General features: G+C 57.6%; 1 protein-coding gene across 1 annotated transcript in view; it reads left to right on the forward strand.

Annotated features, from left to right (window-relative positions):
* The first annotated feature begins 493 nt into the window (after positions 1-493).
* Positions 494-24,052, forward strand: part of SHANK3 (SH3 and multiple ankyrin repeat domains 3) — a 298,288-nt gene continuing 274,729 nt past the window's right edge. Inside the window, 2 exon segments of the mRNA XM_048925496.1 lie at positions 494-556; positions 7,258-7,587. Coding sequence (XP_048781453.1) covers positions 509-556; positions 7,258-7,587 — 378 coding nt within the window. The 5' untranslated portion in view covers positions 494-508.

Below are 24,052 nucleotides of genomic sequence, written 5' to 3' on the forward strand. Positions count from 1 at the left end.
ATCCACAACCTCCTTTGGGCAACCTGTTCCAGCTCCTCACCACCCTCTGTGTGAAAAACTTTGTGCAAGCTGCCTGCCTGCAAGGCAAGGAGCAGACACCCAAACAGCTGCTGGGACAAATTGCCCACGCAGTGCCTGTCCTGCACCTCAGCACAGGGTGGGCATGGACGCAGCATGGCCCGAGGATGGGGCTGCATGCAGAGCCTGCACACACTGGTGCCTTGATCACCTCTGGAGGATGATGCAGAGGACGGGGCAGTGCTGGTGCAGGCTGGGGCTGAGTGAGCAGCCCACATTGGGATACGGGAGCCTCGGCAGCCTCATGGCACACTGAGCTCTCGGCCCCACGCTGGGGTTAAGCAGTGCCATCCCCCTGCCCCCATCCCCCCCTGGTGAAGGCCAAGCCTTCCGCAGCGCCCACAGCCATCGACCGAGCTCCAGCTGCAGCTGCAGCCGCCCCTGGTAAATCAGTAACTGGTGTGTGTGTGAGCCAGGCACTGCGTGTCCCATGGGCATCGCCAGCCAAGCGCGAGCGGACGCTCCCCGGTCCTTTGAGGTGAGGCCTGAGTCCCTGCGGCCGCGTTGGGGGGGGGGGGAGCTCAAGGTGACCCTGGGGTCCCCTGGGCCTGGGGAGCATAGGGGTGACGAGGAGTTTGCACAGCACCTGCACACAGCACTGGGTTTTGTGCTGCTGTGGGAGCCGGGCGGCTGCTGGAGCAGGGGCTGGTTGCTGGCTCCGGAGGGGTGAGCATTGCCTGGGGCTTTGAGTCTGCAGCATGGGGCTGATGGGGCAGGTAGGGGGGTTAGGGATCTGTCACCTCATGCTGGTGCAAGTGGTGGCTGTGCTTCCCTGTCCTGGTGCAGATCGTGGCTGTGCTGCCCTTCGTGTTGCAGATAATGGCTGTGCTGCCCCGTCCTGGTGCAGATAATGGCTGTTCTGCCCCGTCCTGGTGCAGGTGGTGGCTGTGCTGCCCCATCCTGGTGCAGGTGGTGGCTGTGCTGCCCCATCCTGGTGCAGATAATGGCTGTTCTGCCCCATCCTGGTGCAGGTGGTGGCTGTGCTGCCCCATCCTGGTGCAGATAATGGCTGTTCTGCCCCATCCTGGTGCAGATAATGGCTGTGCTGCCCCATCCTGGTGCAGGTGGTGGCTCTACTGCCCTGTCCTGGTGCAGGTGGAGGCTGTGCTGCCCCATCCTGGTACAGATAATGGCTGTTCTGCCCCATCCTGGTGCAGATGGTGGCTGTGCTGCCCCGTCCTGGTGCAGGTGGTGGCTCTACTGCCCCATCCTGGTGCAGGTGGAGGCTCTACTGCCCTGTCCTGGTGCAGGTGGAGGCTGTGCTGCCCCATCCCCAGAGCAGCTCTGAGTGCTGCCCTGGAGGAGCTGGGTGCAACTTCAACTTGTTGGCCCTTCCAGCAGCAGCTCTACCCCAGGGCATGGGGACACTTCTTTGCACCCACCTGGCAGCGATCCCCTGGCAGCACCCTGAGCTTCCCCTTGGTTCTTCTTGCAGCGGTGCTGCCCCTTCCCACACCCCTCAGTGCTGCACAAGGAGCTCTGGAGCACCGGGACGGGGTGCAGCTCATGTCCTGCAGGAGATGTGTGGCCACGGGGCAGAGCTGGGGCACACACATCTCCTGCAGAGCAGCACCGCCAGGTCCTGCTGCTGCCACCTCCCCCAGGAATGCAGCACCTGTGCTGGAGTGCAGCCACCTGCATTCTCCTGTGACCTGCCCTGGCACCGGCGTGCCCGGAGATGCCTGCCTGCTCTCAAAGGAGCTCCCTTTTGCTCCCACGTTGTACTTGTAAGCTTTCCCTTGGCCTGGAAACATTGCTGCTGCTGCTATGGAGCTTCCAGCTGCTATTATCCTTGTTTCCTCTCCTCTGCTCCACAGCAGAATGTTTGCAAGACCGCTGCTTGCACCAGAGCTGAGCTCTCCCTGTGATGTGCATGGGGATGGTGTGGGTTTGAAGCCCAGCAAGCCACGAGAGCCATGCAGGGCTCTCCTTTGGAGCTCTGCTTCATTCCCTGCGTGTGCCCAGAGCAGCCCCAGGGCTGCAGCCCCCATCAGGGCAGAGCTCTGCTGTGCAGGAGAACACTGCAGCAGCTGCCCAGGCTGCAGAGTGAAGTTGGAGTGTGGGTCTGAGTGCTGCCTGTGATGCTCATGCAAACAAAGGAGGGGAGAGGATCTGTGCTGGCCGCCAGATAATGCTGTCACATGGATAGGGGAAACTAGCGGTGAATGTGTGGGCTAGAAATTAGGCCATCGTGCTCCATCATATCAGAGAAGGATCTGAAACAGCTTTCCAGGAAGAGGAAAGAGGACGAGAGGAGGCCCAGAGAACAGAGTTTGGAAAAATGGCTTCAGAAGTGGCCCCTGGCTGCAGCAGCCCTGGCCTGAGGACAGGGAGAGCAGCCCCGTGACCCCACTGTGGAGTTGGGCTTTCACCCCATGCTGGGAACCCTACCTCCCACTTTGCCTTTCCTGCCCTTCCATGCCCTGGGCTGCATGCTTTCTTCAAGCCCTTTCCTCATGCACTGCCCTGGGTCCCATTGCCATGGGTCCCAGCACCATAGGTCCCATCACCCTTCTTCCCACTACCCTGGGTTCCATCACCCTGGGTCCCATCACCCATCTTTCCACCACCCTGTGGGTCCAATCACCCTGGGTCCCATTGCTCTGGATTCTGCTGCCCTGGATCCCATCACCCTTCTTCCCACCACCCTGGGTCCTATCATTCTGGATCCCATCACCCTTAATCCCACTGGCCTGGATCCCACCACCCAGGGTTCCATCACCCTTCTTCCCATCACCCTTAATCCCATCACTCATCATTCCACCACCCTGTGGGTCCAATCACCCTGGCTCCCATCACTCTGGATTCTGCTGCCCTGGATCCCATCACTTTTCTTCCCACTACCCTGGATCCCATCATCTGGATCCCATCACCCTGGGTCCCGTTGCCATGGGTCCCATCACCATAGGTCCCACCACCCTTCTTCCCACCACCCTGGGTCCCATCATTCTGGATCCCATCACTCTTAAATCCCACTGGCCTGGATCCCACCACCCTGGGTTCCATCACCCTTCTTCCCACTACCCTGTGGGTCCAATCACCCTGGGTCCCATCATTCTGGATCCCATCACCCTGGATCTCACTGCCTTGGATCCCCTCACCCTTCTTCCCACTACCCTGGGTCTCACCACCCTGGGTCCCATCACCCATCTTTCCATCACCCTGGGTCCTATCATCCATCTTTCCACCACCCTGTGGGTCCAATCACCCTGGGTCCCGTCGTTTTGGATCCTGCTGCCCTGGATCCCATCACCCTTCTTCCCACTTCCCTGGGTCCCATCATCTGGATCCCATCACCCTGGGTCCCATTGCTCTGGATCCTGCTGCCCTGGATCCCATCACCCTTCTTCCCACTACCCTGGGTCCCATCATCTGGATCCCATCACCCTGGGTCCCATTGCCCTTGGTCCCATCACCATAGGTCCCACCACCCTTCTTCCCACCACCCTGGGTCCCACTACCCTGTGTTCCATCACTCTGGCTCCCATCACCACCCTTGGATCCCACTATTCTGGATCCCACCACCAATAGGTCCCACCACCCTTCGACATGGTCAGTGGGCACTGTGGGGTCAGGTTGGCTGATCTTAGAGGTCTTGTCCAACTGGAATGATTCCACGATTCAATGATTCTATGACATTGGGAGTGATGAAGAGAGGCTGTAATCAGGGGACAGAAGAGGTGGCTGCAGCAGCACTGCACAGCCTGTCATTGCAGTGGGTGTCGGGGTGTCCCAATGAGTGGCTCTACGTGTGCTGTCACCTTGGTGCTACGCAAACCCCACTGCTGAGCAGTGATTTCCTTTGGCAGAAGCATTACTGATCTGTTCCTGTCACTATAAAATCTTCCTGAAAGATTTTATAGCTCTCTTTGCTGGCTTTTTATCCATTTTTCCCGGCGTTAGGATAAGACTCATTGGATTATAATTTCTGAGATTTTGAGTCTTTTTTCAAGATAAGTGATTTTTTTTTTTTATTTCCTTCAGCAAAGAAGTTGATTTAATAAGAGAAAATGAATGTGAATGACTCTGCAAGTCTGTAATGGAGTTTGGGGGGGGGGGGGCGCAATGCGTTTTTTCCAATCACTCGGATCTGAAACATTATTGGGAGCTAATGAGGTACCAGAAGATTTGAGACTGGGGGGGTGAAGCCAGAATATTACTGACAATTACCATCTGGAGCGTTTAATTTCTCCCCGTGGTGAAATAACGAGGCAGGAAAAAAAAAAAAAGAAAAAAGAAAAAAAAAAAAAGGAAAGAAAATCATTGAACAGCAAGGACGGAACGGAGCGGAGCGGAGCAGATGTGGCACCGCTGATGTCCTCCTGCAGCCACGCAGCACAGCTCTCCCCTTTGTCATCTCCAGGCTTCCTTCCTTGTAGAAGCAGGACTTCCTGCTGCTCCTCGGCTTCTTTTGGGTTGGAAGAGCCCTGTAGGATCACTGAAGTTGGGAAAGAGCTCTGAGACCCCCAGTCCGACCCCAACCCATCCCACTGCCCAAGTCCCCCAGTGCCACATCCCTGTGCTCACTGAACACCACCAGGGATGGGGGCTCCCCGCTGCCCTGGGCAGCTGTGCAGTGCTGATGGCTCTTTGCAGCACAGGTTGTTCCCAATTCCAACCCCGTTGCACCCTGAGCCCATCCCCTCTCACCCCATTGCTTCTCCCTGGGAGCAGAGGCTGACCCTTGCATGCAGAGCTGCTGGTGCCCGGAGCGTTGCAGCTTTGGGTTTCTCCTCCCGGCCTCCAGTCATTCCTGCACCAAATGCAGCCTCAACTGCTGACTCCCTGCTCTGCTTCCCCTTTTTTTGCCCTCTGCCCTTTGTTCCAAAGATATTTTTGCCTGCTCCCTTCCTGGCCGTTCGGACTCCATTGTCTCCTGAGCTGCCGGAGGTCTCAGCTGGGCTCACAGTGACTCACGGCCATTCCATCCGCTTCCTCCCCTCTCCAGCCCCACCTCATCCCCTGACTCACAGCCCAGAGCCCGGCCTGTTCTCTACAGCCCTCACCTTTGCTGCTGATGAGCTGCAGCCCTTGGTCCCAGAGCCACGATCTCTCAGCCCCGTTGAGCTCTCCAAAGCAGCTCCCAAGCGCCTTTACCCAGAGCCTGGCAGACCCTGCACTGTGCATGGCAACCTCCCATTGCTCCCATCCCCTCTGTCTGCCCCACTGCCCTGCAGGGAGCAATTCCCAGACCCCAGGAGAGGTGCTGCGGCACAGGCAGCCCCACTGGGACGTTTTGGGGTTTCTGTGCTGCTGGGCACGAGCATAAACTCACACCTTAGAGCCGGTTTATGTTTGGGGGTGACTGAAACTGATGTCACTGTGCTCCCATCCAGACACGCAGACCTGAGCCGTGTTGGGGATGAGGGCAGCCCGTGCTGCAGGGAAGCTGCTGAGCCACAGCTCTCCAGCACTGCTGTGAAGGTGTGGGTGGCAGGAGCCCAGAGATGGGGCCAGTTGCTCCTGACATGTTCTCATTCATCACCCCTGACCCAGGATCTCAGTTTTGGGGCTGGTGCTGCTCTCATGCTCCAGAACCCCTTGGGCTCCTGCTGTGTCCCAGGGCTCTGGGTCCCCGGGTGCAGCCTCCCCTCTCTGTTCCCATCTCAGTTGCTGTGGATACTTGGAGCTGATGATGTTCCAGAGGGGAGTGCTGGGGGCCAGGCTGCTCACAGAGCAGGGCTCTGGCTGGGGTGGGAGGGCTGGAGGAAGCACCATTACTCATTTCCTGGACAGATCCAGGCCGTACCGTAAATCTCTCAGCTCTCAGTGGTTTGGGGGCTATTTCTGTTTGAGGATTGTCATCTAGATTAAAGCCTTGAATCCCAGCCAGCCATGGACCGGACACAGCCCCATGCACAGTCCTGCAGGGCTCAGCCCTCATCCATCTGCTGTTGGCAGGGTAGCCCCCATTCCTGCCCAGGAGTAAGGACCTGACTGCCAGGAGCTCTCCCTGACAGGAGAATGGGCAGAAATAGCAGCCCATGGTGTGGCTGCTTGCATCTGTGCTCCACGTGCGGGAGCTGACGGCAGCTGTGCTGCCAGCAGAGCCTGGAGGTGGCAGCTCCCACTGGGGCAGATCTGTCTGTCCCCAAAGCTGGGTGCTGCTGTGCACTGTTGTCCAAATGTGGGTGCATGTTGGTTGGTGTGCATGGCCTTGTCCCAGCACTGACAGCCTCAGGGAGCTCACAGCGGGCAGCACTTAGGCACCCACAGGAGCAACAGTTTGTGGGGCAGGAACTCAAGGCAAAGTGCTGAGCCCTGCTTGTTCTGCTGGTATCCAGCCTCCTTCATGGGGATCTCCTTCAAAGGGGCCAGGCAGGCACTCCAGGAGTGATAGTGTGTGAGTGGAGATGGAAAACCAGTGTTGCAGATGGGGCAGAAACCGTGGTGGTGGTGTGGGGATGGGAAGGGGCACACACATGGGTGATGGCACGGAGAGAAGGAAGCTGATGGGCGCAGGAGCAGAGCCTGGGATGGTTGTGCGCTCTGCCCCCAGCACTGTGCCTGGCCCCAATGCTCTGTGTGTCCCTGTGTCTGTGGTGGGGCTGCCTGCTCCCTGGGATGAGGAGGGGTCTCTTCTGAGTGCGAGTCACTGCCACGGATCGATGCCCACCCTGGCAGCTACACAGGATGGGGGTTGGCCCCTTGCTGGGAGGGGGCCATCGGTGGGGTCACAGAATCACAGAATGACAGAATGGCCCGGGTTGGAAGGGACCTCAAGGATCACAAAGCTCCAACCCCCCCCCCCCCTGCAGGGCCACCAACCTCCCCATTTCATAGCAGCCCAGGCTGCCCAGGGCCCCATCCAACCTGGCCTTGAACACCTCCAGGGATGAGGTGGGGCATCCCCAAAATGTCCTTGGGATGGGGATTCCCCTGTGGGGTGGGGACGGTCCTGCGCAAGACCCTGGGCATGAAGATCCCCATTGGGGGTGTCCCTGTGAGATCCCTGCCATGGGGTGTAGGGGTGTCCCCACAACGATTCCTGCTTTGTGGGGTCGGGTTCCTCACGGAGAGACCCGAAATGAGAATCCCTTTGTATACCGGGGGGGGGGGGGAGGGGGGGGGGTAGTTGGGGTCTCTGCATGAGGGACGCTCGTGTGCCGGGGGGGGAAGAAGAGGGGGTCCCACCGGGGATGCACGGCGCGGTCCCCACTCACCGCCTGTCTCCCGCAGGGCCCCCGGGGGGGCTGTGAGCGCGGCCCCCGGTGCCGGTGCCGGTGCCGGCCGCCCCGCCGCGCCGCACGGAGCATGCCTCTGAGCCCCGCCGGCAGCAAACATGAGAGCCCGGAGTCGCCGCCACCAGAGCCGCCGCCGCCACCGGAGCGACAGCCCCGCGCCTCCGCCGGGGAGCCGGGCTCCGGCCTGCGGGAGGAGACGCGCCTGGACCCGATCCGCGGCCCCGCCGGGCCCCGCTCCCCCAAGCTGGCGGCCCCGGCGCGCATGGAGGAGCCCGCGCCCGGCGCCATCGTCGTCCGCATCGGCATCCCCGACCTCCAGCAGACGGTGAGTGCGCGCCCGGCCACGACCCGCACTGCACCGCATCGCTCCCAGCCCCGCACCGCGTCGCACCGCTCCCGGCCCCGCACCTCACCGCACCTCTCCCGGCCCCGACCCACACTGCGCCTGACCCCGCACCGCCGCGCACCGCACCCGTCCCCGACCCCCCTCTCCGACGCTGCCCGGCAAACTTCGCTGTGCCGCGGCCGCGTACGGGGCCGGCGGGACGGCTTTCGGTGCTGCTGCGCTGCCGGTGCTGCTGCGTTCCCCCGCTCCCCACCTCCCCGCTCCCGCTGCTCGCGGAGCCGCGCAGGGACGCACAGGGCTGCGGCGAACCCTTTCCCCGCTTGCGCTCCGGGGCCGGCAGCGCACCGCCAGCTGCCCGGGAAGGGGGCACGGGGCTGGAGGGGGGAGGGGGCACAGCTCCGACACCGGTTGTGCCGCGGGTACCGGGCGGGTGCTGCGGTGTTACGGCGCTGGGGATGGTGATGGATGGTGCGGGGTGCCCCGGTGCGGGGACGGCAGTGCGGCAGGAAGAGTGGGCGCGTGTCACCGGACGGGAGCTGAGGTGGCACCGGGCATCGAGCTGTGCGCCATGGGGAGCTGAGACAGAGCGGGTGGTGCTGGGGGCGCGGGGAGAAGCGTGTGCTCGGGGGCAGCCGTGGTCAGGGCAGAAGGATTGCAGTCACCGTGGATCTAATGAGGGCGCAGTGATGGGGCAGCAGCTCGCCTGGCGGGGGCAGGAGGGGCTGCGCTGCCTTTGGATCGGATGGGTGCCGCGCTGCTCCTCTGCAGCCCGGAGCAATGCCCTCGGGGACCGGCTTTCAGCTCCCCTTGCCAGCCCCGCCACACCGGCTCCTCCTCCCTCGGCCCCGTTCCCCTGTCCACAAACTGAGGCGTGGAGGACCCGGTCCCCATCCTGCTGCAACCCTGCTGTGTGACACAGCATGGTATGGGGTCTGGAGGGGGACAGCCATAAGGATCTTGCGTGGTGTCCATCTCTCTGCCTCCCAGTTCTCTGGGCGCTGTCTGCACCCCACTCCTGCTTGGTCTGTTGGGGAGTGTGCTGGGTGCTGGGGTCAGCCTGCTGATGGGGCTGGTGTGATTTTGGGGTCGGTGTGGTGCTGGGGTCAGTGCCGAGGTCGGTGTGGTGCTGGGATCAGCCTGGTGCTGTGCCATACTCCCACCCCTCGCTCCCTGCAATCCTGTGCTGCATCCAGGGGCTGGTCCCGAGGTGAGGTGAGGCAACGTGGCTGTCCCAGACTCAAGTCCCTGAGCTGTGGGGGCAGTGGGCTGTGCCATGCAAAGCAGAGCATCTTGGCACGCATGAAGCGGGCTTTCCCATCCCATATCTCACTTCCCTGTCGATGCCTCTCCAAGAGCTGATGAAACATTTCAGGGCTGTGTTTTTGGGAGCCAGAAGTGCCGGAGCCTCTGGGGAGCTGCGATGCTGAGGATGCTGAGGGGAGTTGCTCTGTGCGATGGGGATGTGGAGCAGGGCTGCGGATGGGAGCACGGCATGCTGGCATCTCAGCTCCAGCGTGGCGCCGGGACCGGCCCTCGAGTTTGCAAGTCGAGCTTCCCGGCTCTCCTGGGGTTGTCTCCAAGGCTCTTTTAGGTTCCTTTGCAACTCTCCATCACTTCTTTTGTGCAGCTGAAAGCCTTTGAATTCACCGTTAGTGGGCTCCATTGTTAGAAGAGCATCTCCACCGCGGGCGGTGACCTCGTGTCGGGGAGGGCACGCTTTTCAGGCAATCGGCGCTTTGCGTCCTAACGGCAGGTCGGCGCCTCGGGTTAAACACTCTGAGCGGCCTGCAGGGGGGCGCCGTGTGGGTTGAGAGGTGAAGCTGCTCTGCAACCGTGCAGGAGCTGGAGAGTGGCCCCCGGGGGACGGGAGGGACAGGAGGGATAGGAGGGACTGCAAGGTGGTTTCCAACTGCAGACACAGCTGCAGAGAGCAGGTGGGGATGCGGCAGGGGGATGCAGGACTGAAAGCAGAGAGGCTGCACTGGGATGGAGAGGCTGCACAGCTCAGTGACCAAAAGGAGAGCCCTCTTCATGCTTTGCAGAAGGAACCGGGGCATTCCTCAGCTTCACAACCAAGCAGCAAACCCCTCGGGTTGCTGATTAGGGGAGGCTGTGAACGATTCCTTTGTGAAGGGCAGAATGCGTGGGGCTGTGGGCACGGGGCGCCCTGCAGGGGTTGGGGTGGAGGTGGGGTGGCAGAGGGCAGTGCTCAGCGCTGCTCCTCCACGGTGCAGCATCTGGGACTGCGGTGAGGAGCCATGCAGTGCCTGCAGCTGTGTGTGCTGCAGAGAGCTCCTCTGGCCTGCAAGGCTTTCTGCTCAGCTGGGTGTTTTCACAGCACCCTACGTTTCCCATCCCTGTTCCATTCTCTTCCCACAAGGGTTTTGCAAAGCATTTCCTCGCTCTGGATCACAGAGTGCTGAGGTATCGCCCAGAAGCTGCTGTGAGGGTGGGCACTCTGCTGAGACCCCCCGAGGCTGAATGGAGCTGGGGCAGCTCTCACCCGTGGCCTGACAGCAGGTAGAAGGGCAGTTAGTGCAGGAACTCGTGCTGCAGCACGGCCCTTGTGCTGCGTGGCAGCTGGGGAAGCCCCAGAGGAGCCGGATTGCCTGCATCCTGTGGAAGGATGTCCTGCAGTGATGCATCCTTCCTGCACTGGGGTCTGTGCTGGGGGGGGGGGGTGGTCTGCCTGCGTGAGGCTGTGGGGGGCCTGGGGTGTCCCTGTGCTGGGGGATGGAGCCTCTCGCCCTCCTCTGTGGCTTCATGAAGGTTCTGTGGTCCCTCTTCTCAATCTGGATGCTTCAGGATAATATTTTCTGCCTTGTTATCGCCTTAATGCAAATGAGGAAAGAGCTTGAAAAACAGCGCACAGAACATTGATTCTTCTGCTAAGCCAAGGGAAACCGAGGAATAAATTTTCCTATTATAAAAGAGAGAGAGGCAAACTTTTTCCTGGACTCCTGCCCAGCCAGGGCTGAAGGTGAGAAGGAAGGCTGACGGAGAGGGGTTGTGTTGGGCCATTTTTGTGGGGTTTGGTGTGAATTCAGTGTGGCACAAGCACACGTAAGTGACTGCGGGATGCAGATGTGTCTGCAGCAGGGTGAGGTGGGGATGTGGTGGCTCCGAGCTGTGGCCAACAGATGCCACTGCCCGACTGGGTTCCCACCACCCCTCTGAGCCCCCACCACCCAACTGAGCCTCCCACCATCTGACTGAGCCATCTGCCTCCAGATAAGCCATCCTCCACCCAACTGAGCCCCCAACAACCAACTGAGCTGCCCACCACCCATCTGAGCCACCGCATCCCAACGGAGCCCCCACCGCCCCATTGAGCCTCCAGCTTCCCAACGGAACCCCCTCCACCCATCTGAGCTCCCACCACCCAACTGAGCCATCCGCCCCCCAACTGAGCCTCCCACTGCCCCAGCTGAGCCCCCAGCACTCCACTGAGCATCCCCCATCTCTCCACTGGGTCACCATCACCCCACTGAGCCCCCCTACCACTCCTCTGAGCCACCACCACCACCCTGCTGAGCAACCACATCCCAACTGAGCCTCCCACTGAGCCCCCACCACCCTGCTGAGCTGCCCACCACCCTGCTGAGCTGCCCACCACCTCACTGAACCACCCCTACCCCACTGAGCCCCAAATGAGCCTCCTGCTTTTCAACTGAGCCCCCTACCACCCAGCAGAGCCCCCCACCACCCAACTGAGCCTCTCGCTGCCCATTGGCAGCATAGGGCCATGCAGTGCTGCCTGTGCCTCGGTGCCATCCTGTGGGGTGGGCTGGGGGTCTGCGTGCACCTTTATTGCTGGGGTCTGGATGCTGCAGTGGGGCTGTGTGATTGAGGGACCTTGTGGCTGATCAGGTTGTTTGCAAGGAGGAGTTGTTCTGTCTGCAAGTAGAAGGGCTTTTTTGTAGAGTACCCTGTCTGATGCTCTGCTTCCTAAAAGACAAACAGAGGAGTGGTGGGGACTGTAGGAAATACCTACAGGCACATCAGAGCCAAGAGTGCCACTGCTGCGTGCTGTGTGCCATGGTGACAGCACAGCACAGGCCTTGGGTATGAGGCTGATGCAGCCAGCTGTGGGTGCCACGTGCTGAGCACCCTGGTGCTGGTGTGGGTGCCTTAAAATCACAGAGTCGTGGAACAGTTTGGGACCTTCAAAGGCCATCTGGTCCCACGTGAGGAGGGACCCCTACAACTCCATCAGTGCTCAGAGCCCCATCCCCTGAGCGTGGGTGTCTGCAGGGATGGGCAGCAGCACCTCTCTGTGCAACCTCATTGCCCTCAGCATGAATCGTAGAACCATAGAATGGCCTGGGTTGCAAAGGCCCACAGTGCTCATCTGGTTCCAAGCCCCTGCTGTGTGCAGGTCACCAACCAGCAGTCCAGGCTGCCCAGAGCCACATCCAGCCTGGCCTCGAATGCCTGCAGGGATGGGGCATCCACAGCCTCCTTGTGCAACCTGTTCCAGTGCCTCAATGCCCTGTGTGTGAAAAACTCCCTCCTCATATCCAACCCAAACCTCCCCTGTCTCAATTGTGGGGGAAGACCTTGCCCCTTATGCCCAGTCTCAATCTCCCCTCTTTCCCCCTTGCCCCTCATTTCCCCTTGTCCTATCACACAGACTCCACCAAGAAGGGCAGAACCGCTGAGCTCATAGTAGCAGAAATCAGGATGAAAAGGGTGAATGAAACCATCCTTTGTGCACGTGGGGAGCAGAAAATCCAGCAGTGGAAATGGTAGTGAAAACCTGCCGGTGTGCGTGTGTGCGTTGGGCGACTCCCAGGGCTGTGTTGCTCTGGGGGGGTGCTGGGTGCTGGTGGGGGGTGAGGAGTCCCTGCTCTCCCAGTCAGCTCTGTGCTCTGATGTCAGGCAGGTCTGCCCGCTTACAAACCCATGCAGGGGACCGTGGGCTCCTCAGCATCAGGATACAGCGGCTGCAGCGGGATCAAAGCAGGAGGAGGAGCTCCTGGAGCAGGCTCTGAGCTGCTGGCACGCAGCAGCACGGGCACAGCGAGGAGGAGGGGATGAGGAGGGCTCTGCAGATCCTTTCCCATCGGTGGGGTTCTCCCTGCCTGCTGATCCCGGCTGCTCCTTCAGGCACGGATGCTTTTGGCTGTGGGATGGGGCGGTGGGGATCCAGGATGAAATTATCCCAAACACCTACAAGATTTATGAGCTTATAATCTATTTTTGAAGGAGACACAAACGTGCCCCAGCGGATTTCTTCTCTTTTTTTCCCCCCCTTGAAGTAGCAGTGACTGGCTGCTCCGCATCACTAAAACACAACTGAAAACAGATTGCCCAGGTTGTGCTTTGGGTGTGAGCCCCACACTCTATAGGCAGAATCAATCCTTGGGAAACACAAAGTGCCTCCGGAGGGCACTGCCCAAACCTGGTTTGTTCCATAGGGCAGCGATGTCCCTGCAGCCCCACGGCTGTCACACGGGGCAGCGAGGCACCGGCTCTGCGTTTCCATTGCACTGGAAACAGGGAACGCTTGTTCTGTGGGATCACAGCTCAGCATAGCACATAAAAAATGTATACCCGAGATAAGAGGCTGCTGCAGACGAGTGGTACTCAGGAAGCAGCCAACTCTCAGAGCTGGAGCTCATCAAAAAGCTCGGAAAATTCAGGAGGAGCAGCGGCGTTCGGTGATTGAGGCTCCGTCCTGAGATCTCTGAGGGCTTTTCTTCTCCATGAGTGCTGCTGGCTCTCTTTCCTTCCACTTTTAATCCATCTGAAAACCAGACCCAAGCGTGCCTGTGGGGTTACAGTGATGTTCTTGGGCTCCATCAGCAGAGGGGTGGCAGCAGGGACAGGGAGGGGATTGTCCCTCTCTGCTCTGCCCAAATGAGGCCCCATCTGCAGCACTGTATCCAGGGCTGGGGTCCAAATACAAGAAAGACAGGGAGCTGATGGAGAGGGTGCAGAGGAGCCACAAAGATGAGCAGGGGGTTGGAGCAGCTCCATGCAAAGCCAGGCTGAGGGAGCTGGGCTCTACAGCACGGAGAAGAGAAGCTGGGGGTGAGCTGAGTGCAGCTGCAGGAGCTGAAGGGAGCCTACAGACAGGAGGGGAGTCAACTCATGGAAAGGGGAGATGGCAGCAGAACGAGGGGAAACGGCTGGAAGCTGAGGGAGGGCAGCTGGAGGTTGGATGTCAGGGGGAAGTTGTGTGCTGTGAGAGCGGGGAAGGGCTGGAACAGCTGCCCAGAGAGGCTGTGATGCCCCGTCCATCCCTGGAGGTGTTGGAGGCCAGGTTGGATGGGGCCCTGGGCAGCCTGGGCTGCTGTGCAATGCGGAGGTTGGGGGCCCTGCGTGTGGCTGCAGGGCTGCAGCTTCGTGATCCTTGAGATCTCTTCCAACCAGGGCCATTCTGTGATTCTGTGGTTCTGTGTTGTCCCCATAACAGTGGGGAGATGGCAGCATCCTGCAGGCTGTGAGCTGTGTGTGGGGCTGGGATGTGCCAGCTGTGCTCGGGGCATGGCACTGCGTGGTGCTGTGGTGGACGGATGACACCGGCCGGGTGCTCATTTGCTATTTAAATCTACACCCACCCACACGGTGCTCTATTTTGATCCTAGCTTGCTGTCACAAAGTGGGGATAAAAAGTACAAAATCAGGTTCGAGTGCTGTAGCTTTTCCCTGGTCGTTTTTAAGCAAAGGACTGGAAAGGCCTTTGTGGCCCAAGAAGGACAAATCCCATTCTAAAAGGACTGAGGGTTGGTCCTGTGTGTCCTGAGACCTCGCAGGAGCCCTTACTGTGGTTTCCCTCACTGGGAAGGCAGCGAATGGCCTGGATGAGAGCGTGGCCACTGGTCCTCAAACATGTGGTGCCACCAACCCAACCTTAAACCCACAGTGCCACCAACCCAACCACATGGTGCCACCATGGTGACACAACCATGCAGTGCCACCAACTCAACCCCAGCCACACAGTGCCACCAACCCAACCCCAACCATGTGGTGTTGCCAACCCAACCCCAACCACACAGTGCCACCAACCCAACCCAACCCAATCCAACCCAACCACAGGGTGCCACCAACCCAACCCCAAACACATGGTGCCACCAACCAACCCCAACCACATGGTGCAACCAACCCAACCCCAACCATGTGGTGTTGCCAATCCAACCCCAACCACACGGTGCCACCAACCCAACCCAACCCAACCCAACCACACGGTGCCACCAACCCAACCCCAACCACATGGTGCCACCAACTCAACCCAACCCCAACCCAACCACATGGTGCCACCAACCCAACCCCAACCATGTGGTGTTGCCAACCCAACCCCAACCACACAGCATCACCAAGCCAACCTCAACCATGTGGTGATGCCAACCCAACCACATGGTGCCACCAACCCAACCCCAACCACGTGTTGCCACCAACCCAACCCTAAGCACATGGTGTTGACAATCCAACCCCAACCACGTGTTGCCACCAACCCAACCCCAACCATGTGGTGTTGCCAACCCAACCCCAACCACACAGTGCCACCAACCCAACCCAACCCCAACCACACGGTGCCACCAACCCAACCCCAACCACATGGTGCCACCAACCCAACCCAACCACACGGTGCCACCAACCCAACCCCAACCATGTGGTGATGCCAACCCAACCCCAACCAGGTGGTGCCACCAACCCAACCCAACCCAACCACACGGTGCCACCAACCCAACCCCAACCACATGGTGCCACCAACTCAACCCAACCCCAACCCAACCACACGGTGCCACCAACCCAACCCCAACCATGTGGTGTTGCCAACCCAACCCCAACCACACAGCATCACCAAGCCAACCTCAACCATGTGGTGATGCCAACCCAACCACACGGTGCCACCAACCCAATCCCAAACACACGGTGCCACCACACCATCACCAACCATGCAGTGCCACCACAGCAGCTCCAACCATGAGGTGCCACCAACCCAACCCCAGCCACGTGGTTCCTCCATGCTGCTGTCTGGCCGTGTGGTGACACCATGCCAACCCCAGCTGCTTGTTTCTGCCCCACTCCCCTCATTCCTCTTCCAATGCCACACAGCTCCTACAAGTTCCTGTTTCTGTGCTCTATCTCATCCACATAAGCAGTGCAAACAAGTGGAGGAATAAATCAGCAGAAATTCATGTTGCAAAGGGAGATTTGGAGGTCAGGAAATGACCTCCTGGATGGCCTAAACCAGCGCTCAAAGCTTTGATCCTTGGCCAGAGCATCTGCTTTCTGCTGTTGTAAAGATCTCTGCATGTCAATAGTTGTATTGGATTTCCAACCCTTTTATGGGAGAATCAAACCATTTATGCACATGCTTTGAGATGCTTTTTGATTACAAGCTGCACATTGTTTTTCCACAGGAGCCCAGCTTCTTTCAGATCAGATTAATTGTGCTCAATGAATGAGACAGCTGTTGGGCTTTTTTTTCATCATTCTTATTCAGTGTGCAGCCCCGTGCTTTGCTCACTGCACTCTGCTGAGCCCTGCACCAAACGTGGCACAGTTTAACGTCTCTTTGTAGCTGTTTTTTCTGGTGTTTATGTTCCTGACAGAAAAATGAACACATTTTGTTGGCATCTTCTGCCCAGAGCTGTGGCTGCTCCATCCCTGGAGGTGCCTGAGGCCGTGGTTGGGGCCTGGGCAGGCTGAGCTGGGGGGCACCCAACCCACGGCAGGGGGTTGGAACAGAGTGAACCTTAAGGACCCGTCCCAGGGGATGGATTAAAGTCCCTTTTTCTGCACATTCTTTGTAAATGTGGGGGATTTGGGGTTGCTTACCCAGTTCCAATGTATCCGGTATTGGGAGCGTAGGGTGCTTGTGTTCAATTTGTTACTACTAAGAACTATTTTAAGGTGATAAATGAACATATTTTAGTGCCAATGCAAAGCCCACTTCGACTTGAATCATAAGGAAGAAAAGCTGCTCATCCTCTGTTAAGTACGAAAAAATGCCTCTCACTCTTTTCTAAATATTAGGATAAAATTAAAAAAAAAAAAAAAGGAATGTCTATTTTACATGATGATTGCTTAACGAGAATTGTCATAGGATCATGGAATCACAGAACCATAGAATGGCCTGGGTTGCAAAATGCCCACAGTGCTCATCTGGTTCCAAGCCCCTGCTGTGTGCAGGTCGCCAACCAGCAGCCCAGGCTGCCCAGAGCCACATCCAGCCTGGCCTTGAATGCCTGCAGGGATGGGGTGTCAGACCCCATCGTTTACCTCCAGATGTCTGGCGATGTGTGCTTTGGGTGCAGTGCATGAAGCCATGCAGACCATCTCCAGCACTCTCCAGTGGCCCAACCGTTCCTTTGTGCATTGCTCAGTGGGGAAGAAGGAGCACAACTGACTCCCACCTCCTCCCGCCTGGTGTGCGACCTGCAGGTGCAGCACTGCCAGAGCTGCTTCGTGGTGGAGGCAGGAGGAAGTTTCACCCTGACACCTATGCGTCCAAGCTCTAATTTTTGTTATCAACATGCTTGGTCTGTTGTTTTACTCTGACTCCCCAGCAATAAGGGCATTTAACACATCCACGTGAACCCAATATCGTTCCTTCCCATCAGGTTCCCTTCGGGGTCTTCAAAATCCTGGGTCAGCGACGCTCCTGCAATTCCTGCTGGGCCCCAGGGCCAGCATTGTGTGATAGCAAGCAGGGCATCACTGCGACTTGACAGGAAGCAGGGAGCACCTGGAGGGCAGCCCTTGGGTTTATGCTGTGTGTTTCTGTGCCCATGCTCTGGAATTTCATCCATGTTTTTTGTTGTGCCTCTGCTCTCTGCCTCCCCGTGGCTCTTTGAGCCAACAGGCGGGAGCTGAGGGGCATACAGAGCTTCTGGTGAAATGGATGGAGGAAAATGTGGTTGGATATGGGGAATAATTTCTTCTCCAAAGAGCGGTCAGCACTGCACAGCTGCTCAGGGCAGCGGGGAGCCCCCATTCCTGGGGGTGTTCAGTGAGCACAGGGATGTGGCACTGGGGGACGTGGGCAGTGGGCACAGTGGGGTGGGTTGGGATTGGACTGAGGGATCTCAGAGGTCTTTCTCAGATGTAATGAGTGTATGAAAACTTAGAGCAAGCAAGGGCATAAAGGATGCAGCACGTCCAAGCAAAGGCAGAAAGGATGCAGCAGGTTTAAATGAAAGATATAAAGGATGCAGCAGTTTTCCTTGTGCTGGGCTGTCAGATTGTGTATTTCTGTGGTCTTCTGGAAGGTTCAGTTGTAGCTCTGTGCTGGGAGCAAATGTTTGCTCACACTCCAGGTGCTTGCAGAATGCCCTGTGCTGAGTGCCCTGCCTGGTTCAGGTGAGGAGCTGGGGAGCTGCACGTGTTTGCACCATTGACCTGAAGGTTTTTTGGAAAGAAGACTTGAGGGCTCCTTCCTGTGCTTAGAGGGCAAAGGGAACGTAATTGAACCATAATTCACTGGTAAGAAAGCGTGGGATACAGTACGAGGAGCAGCACTGGAACTTTATGTTACAGCTATCTCCAGGGGAGATTATTTCTATTAAAATCTGAGTTGATGGAAAATTTGGAGATTAGCTTCATTCCGAATGGATGGATCTCTATGGATCCACCCGACAGTGGTTCCCTGCTGCCCCCCGCTGCTGTGCTCTGCCTACAGTGCCAGGTGGACACCAGAGTGCTGAGGGTGCCCAGTGCTGATGTGCTGAGGGCGCCTGGTACAGATGTGGCCTGGGAGGTGCAGCCCTGAGGACACGGTCACTGCTCCTGCCCCATTCCCACCCCTGCCCCGGTGTTGGCAGAGCGCCTGCGGGACCTCAGGAGCAGCCCTGACTTTTTAGAGCACGTCTGAAAACCTTCCTGATGCATTTTCCCACTCGGGGTTTTCCTTGGCTGCTCACGGCTGTGCCTCTGCTCGTGGTTTCCTTCTGGATTTGTCTGAGCGTGCGTGTGGAGTGAGCACAGAGCTGTGGGTCTGCTGCCCATGGACAGTCCCCTGTCCTGCTCCCATCACCCAAGGGCGCACTGCTCACTCTCAGATGGCACTTTTGCAGCCTGGCACCCCGTGGTGCCGCCAGCCCCCCTGGCTCCAAACTGTCCCGTGCAGCACAGTGGATGTGATGGCAGTGGGCAGAGTGGGGCAGGAGGTGATAACCACAGATCCGTAACGTTCCAACTTGGATTCACAGCATCTCCCCCAGCAGCTCATTCTGAGGAGGGCTTCTGGCTTTGCCTCCGTCTCTTTCTCCACATTGTGTCACACATTTTCTTTCTAGAACTTCTCCATCATCTCCTTTTTGTCTGAGACAGAAGAGGGCTGCGGTGTAGCATCACTACAGGGGCCTTCGGGGGGGATCTCATGACTCCTACGGCTCCTGAAAGGAGGTTGTGGTGAGAGGAGTCAGCTGGGGATCCCAGGGAGCAGAGAGAGGATGAGGGGGGATGGGCTCAGGGTGCAATGAGGAGGGCTGGGTTGGAGCTTGGGAACAATCTGTGCTGCAAAGAGCGGTCAGCACTGCACAGCTGCACAGGGCAGCGGGGAGCCCCCATCCCTGGGGGTGTTCAGTGACCCCCATTGGGATGCAGCATCACAGCTCTGGGCAAACCCAGCACCGATCCAGGCCGCTCAGTTGCTGTGGCCATGGGGTGGTGCCCAGGGATGACATGTGGGTATCCTGGCAGTCCCAGCTCCCCCAAAGCACCTCCTGCACCATGGAGCTCTGTGCCACATCCATCACTCCCCACTCCTGGGACCTGCAGTCTCTGCACCACGGGGGATTTGTTCTCAACGTGGTTTATGAGGATTCCTCATCTGGGAGGGAGCGCCGTGGGTTTTATTCACCCAAATCCACTTTACGTGGTAAGCAAGCTCAGAGCGAGAACATGAGGTTTATGCCAGGGGAAGAAAAAGGTAAATCCGAGATTACAGAGTCAGCAGTGCAGTTACAAAGGAAATAACAGCAGAGATTTGCAGTGCATCTATCTCGCATTCTCTTTGCCTTTGAGCTGCAGGCAGCTGAGCTCCCGCCTGGCAGCATTCTGCATCCACGCTCCTCGTGTGCAGCGCCTTCTGATGCAGAAACCCTGGCTTCTGGTTTGTATTTCTTTCCCAGTTATCTCATATATATCCGTAGATAAAATTCCAAAGCTCACCTTGCACCCATTCTCTGCACTGATGGGACCTCCTGACATCACCACCTTGCCTTCTGTTGCTGGTTTCCTCCTAGGGAAGCCCAGTAGAAGGGTGGTCTGTGAAGATGTGGTGCTGAGTGCTGTCAGTCCCAGGGACAGCAAGGGGCTCTGGAGCAGCACTCCTTTCTCTGGCTGACAAATGGAGACGTTGTCTTCCACTGAACTGGAGCTGAGCCCATTGGTTACTGGGGAGGGAGGGATGCCATGTGGAGGTGAGGTGGGGCTGTGGGCTGCTGAGCCTGTGATGGATGGGGGCGGCTCAGCTGTGCCCCCTGCACTGCCCACCCCCTGGTTCCAGCCCCTGGGGCAGTGAGTTAGGAAGTTGGGAGCAGGACGGAGATCCCAGTCCTGAGGAGTGGGGATAAGCACAGGTGGGAGAGTGCTTTGCAGTCCCTTGTGCTGGCTCACAGTTGTGCTGGGCGAAGGGTGAATCGTAGGAGGATTCAGGTTGGAAGGACCATTAAGGTAATTGAGTTCCAACCCCTGTGCTACAGGCAGGGTCACCTCCCACTGGAATCACAGTCACAGAATCACAGAGCCCCAATGGTTGGAAGGGGCTTCAAGACATCACTGAGCCCAACCTGTGCTAAAGCAATTCCCTACAATAGCTCACAATGGTGGATGTCCAGATTGGCCTCAAATATCCTCACAGAAGGAGACCCCACCACCTCTCTGTGCAGTCTGTGCCTCTGCTCCGTCACCCCGATGGAAAGCAGTTCTGCATCTTAGCACAGAACTCCCTGTGTTCCAGTTGGAGGCCATTGCTCCTCGTCCTCTGGCTGCACAGCACCGAGAGGAGCCTGGCCTCATCCCTGTGCCTCCACCTCCCTTTAGAGGTTCAGGAGCATCATCCTCCATGATCCCCTCTCAGCCTTCTTTTCCCCAGGGCTGAGCAGCCCCAGGTCTCTCAGCCTGTCCTCGCCCAGGAGATGCTCCAGGCCCTTCATCCTCTTTGCGGCCCTCTGCTGGACTCCTTCCAGGAGATCCCCATCTTTTTGGAACCGGGGAGCCCAGAACTGGACTCATGATTCTCAATGTGGCCTCACCGGGGCAGAGCGGAGCGGAGGATCACCTCCCTCCACCTGCTGGCCACGCTCCTTTTAATGCATCCCAGGACCCCATTGGCCTTCTTGGCCACCAGGGCACACCGCTGGTTCACGGCCAACCCGTTGCCCAGCAGGACCCGCAGGTCCTTCTCTGCAGAGCTCCTCCCCAGCAGCTCATGCCCCAACCTGCGCTGATGCATGCAGTTATCCATCCCCAGCTGCAAGACTCTACACTTGCTCTCGTTAAACCTCATCGGGTTCCTCCCTGCCCAACTCTCCTGTCTGTCCAGGTCTTGTTGAATGGTAGCACAGCCTTTGGAAGAAAGAACTGTAGTTTCCATTGCTTTGGGATGGGAGTTATGCAGTCAGTGAACGCTCTGAGCTCCCCCTGAGCACTGCTGGACCCTGGAGGCTCCCCTGGGGCTGGATGGAGCTGGTGGGGCTCAGATGGAGAATGGAAGCTGGGATGGAGGAGCAGGCAGTAGCTGCTCCTGAGCTGAGGTAGCTGAGGGACCCTACTACTTTTTCTTACAGCTTTGTAGCAACCTTAATTGGCCGTGCTGGTTTATGGATGTGTGATTGTGAGAGATACCAGTACACAGCATGGTGATGGCTGGGATCTCCTTTGGGTGTCTGCATGCCAGGTTGGGATGAACACACGTAGACACACATTTCCCAGCCTGCAAACGTTCTCATTTCTGTTTTCCTGATCAAGTTACATCACAGTGTATTGTTCTTTTTCCCCCTGGATAAGGTGTTGCATAAAAAAAGGACGTGCAGGAACATTAATATGCTTTTACTAATAGAGGATAAATCATTTATCTCTGTAACTGTGCACCGCTGAATCGATCCATTACAGTAATTGTTGTGTTCAGTGTTTGTGTTGCTAACCTTTCCTTCCGTGGCTCGCTTCAGGTTAACCATTAAGTGTGAGCAGGTTTCTGCCTTCCATTCATTCCTTCACACTGAAGTGTCCTAAAACAAATTTGTCATTTTAAATGCATTTTACTGCCGTCGTTGGGGGTGCCTTCGCAACGTGGCTCCAAATCCAAGAACTGTAACAATTAGAAGATCCTGTTCCAGCCCTATGTATCGTGTCGACAATCCAGCCTAGCACTGACGTCCCAGGAAAGCTTTGCTGTGCTCACAGCTGCTGCAGTGACCACACGACTGCTGCTGCAGGAGGGAGCATCTGGGTCCTGCGGGGTCATCGGGGCCCTCGCAGTGCACCTGCAATGGGGTCTGTCCCTGTGAGTGTGGAATAGGGATTCTGGGCTGTGCACAGGGTGGCTGGGGTGGAATGGACCTCATTGGTCACACGGCCATAGAACAGTTGGGGTGGAAGTGCCCTTGTGGATCACAGAGCTGTAGGGCAGGTGGGGTGGAAGGGACCTTATGGTTCACAGAGCTGTAGGGCAGTTAGGGTGGAAGGGGCGTTATGGGTCACAGAGCTGTAGGGCAGTTGGGGCAGAAGGGACCTTGTGGGTCACAGAGCTGTAAAATGATTGGGGTGGAAGTGAACTTGTGGGTCAGAGAGCGGTAGGGTGGGTGGAGTGGAAGTGACTTTGCAGATGACAGAGCTATAGGACAGTTGAGGCAGAAGTGACCTTATGGGTCACAGAGCTGTAGGGCAGTTAGGGTGGAAGGGACCTTGTGGGTCACAGAGCTGTAGGGCAGTTAGGGTGGAAGGGACCTTGTGGGTCACAGAGCTGTAGGGCAGTTGGGGTGGAAGGGACCTTGTGGGTCACAGAGCTGTAGGGCAGTTACGGTGGAAGGGACCTTGTGGGTCACAGAGCTGTAGGGCAGTTACGGTGGAAGGGACCTTGTGGGTCACAGAGCTGTAGGGCAGTTGGGGCAGAAGGGACCTTGTGGGTCACAGAGCTGTAGGGCAGTTAGAGTGGAAGGGACCTTGTGGGTCACAGAGCTGTAGGGCAGTTGTGGTGGAAGGGACCTTGTGGGTCACAGAGCTGTAGGGCAGTTGGGGTGGAAGGGACCTTGTGGGTCACAGAGCTGTAGGGCAGTTAGGGTGGAAGGGACCTTGTGGGTCACAGAGCCATGGGATGATGGGTTGGAAGCAATCATACAGATCATGGAGGTGTAGAACGGTTGGGATGGAAGTGACCTTACAGATCATAGGGCCATGGAAGGGAACCTCCAACCTCCCCGCTGTGGGCTGTGTGCCCCCCAGCTCAGGCTGCCCAGCGCCCCATCCACGGCCTCGGGCTCCTCCAAGGATGGGGCACCCACAGCTCTGGCAGCAGCGCCATGGTCTCACTGCCCCGAAATGTTTTCCAATTATCTAACCTAAATCTTCTCTCTATAAGCTCTTGGTGCTGGCCTTGCCCAGACCATGCTGGCAGCTCACACTGCAGTTTGTTCTTTTCCCCAGGATTGCTGCAGGGGTTTACCAGCAGCTCGGGTGAAATGATTTTTGTTGTGGCACAGGTTGATTTCGGGGCTGGTGTTCAAGGTGAGCAGAACCGGAGTTGGAGGGGGTGACGTCTCTTCCCCTTTTTGAGATCTAACAGAAGGTGTTTTTCTACATTTCTTTTTTTTTTCCTCCTCTTATTGCTGGCAATAGATGGTATGGTATGGTAGAAATGGTATTTCTAATTTGCTGTCTCACCTGTAGGCTGTTATCAAGCATTGCGTGTGTGTAGTTGCTCTCCTTTGCTGAGGATGTGTGGGGGGTTTTACAAAACAGGATTCATCTTTGTTGGATCTCACTCTCTGGAGACGTCACACCTTGTAGCACACATCTTGCCTCAGTTCAGACGCCGTCTTTGTTAGCAGCACCTTATTTCCTTTCATACCTTTGTTGTCGGATGGACCCCAGGTGCCTCCCAGCCTCATTCCTCCACTGAAGGCTTTGATGCTATTTGTCATTGCCGCTCTATGGGTCGAGGGCTGAAGAGCCGCGTGATGGTGGCACATCCAGCACAACTCTGAGAAATTCACATTGTGCAAACGAAATGCCACAAACCAATTCTGAACGCTGCTTCCAACGCCTGCAGTTGCCTCCATTCTCACGACCTGGGAACGCTGCAGTTCCCATCATGAAGAAGTCTTCTCAGCCCGGGGGAAGCCACGCTGTTCCCGACAACACGAGCTCTAGTAAAGCAGTTCTGCAGCTGCTTTTGGCAGTTCTGCAGTAGGGCACTGATTCTCTAAATGTGTCCTGACTTTCACAGGTCATTGGCATCGTTAAAGGCCTGGCTGTTAATTAAACCGCT

Source organism: Lagopus muta, chromosome 1 (assembly GCF_023343835.1).
Source record: "Lagopus muta isolate bLagMut1 chromosome 1, bLagMut1 primary, whole genome shotgun sequence".
Lineage (NCBI taxonomy): Eukaryota > Metazoa > Chordata > Aves > Galliformes > Phasianidae > Lagopus > Lagopus muta.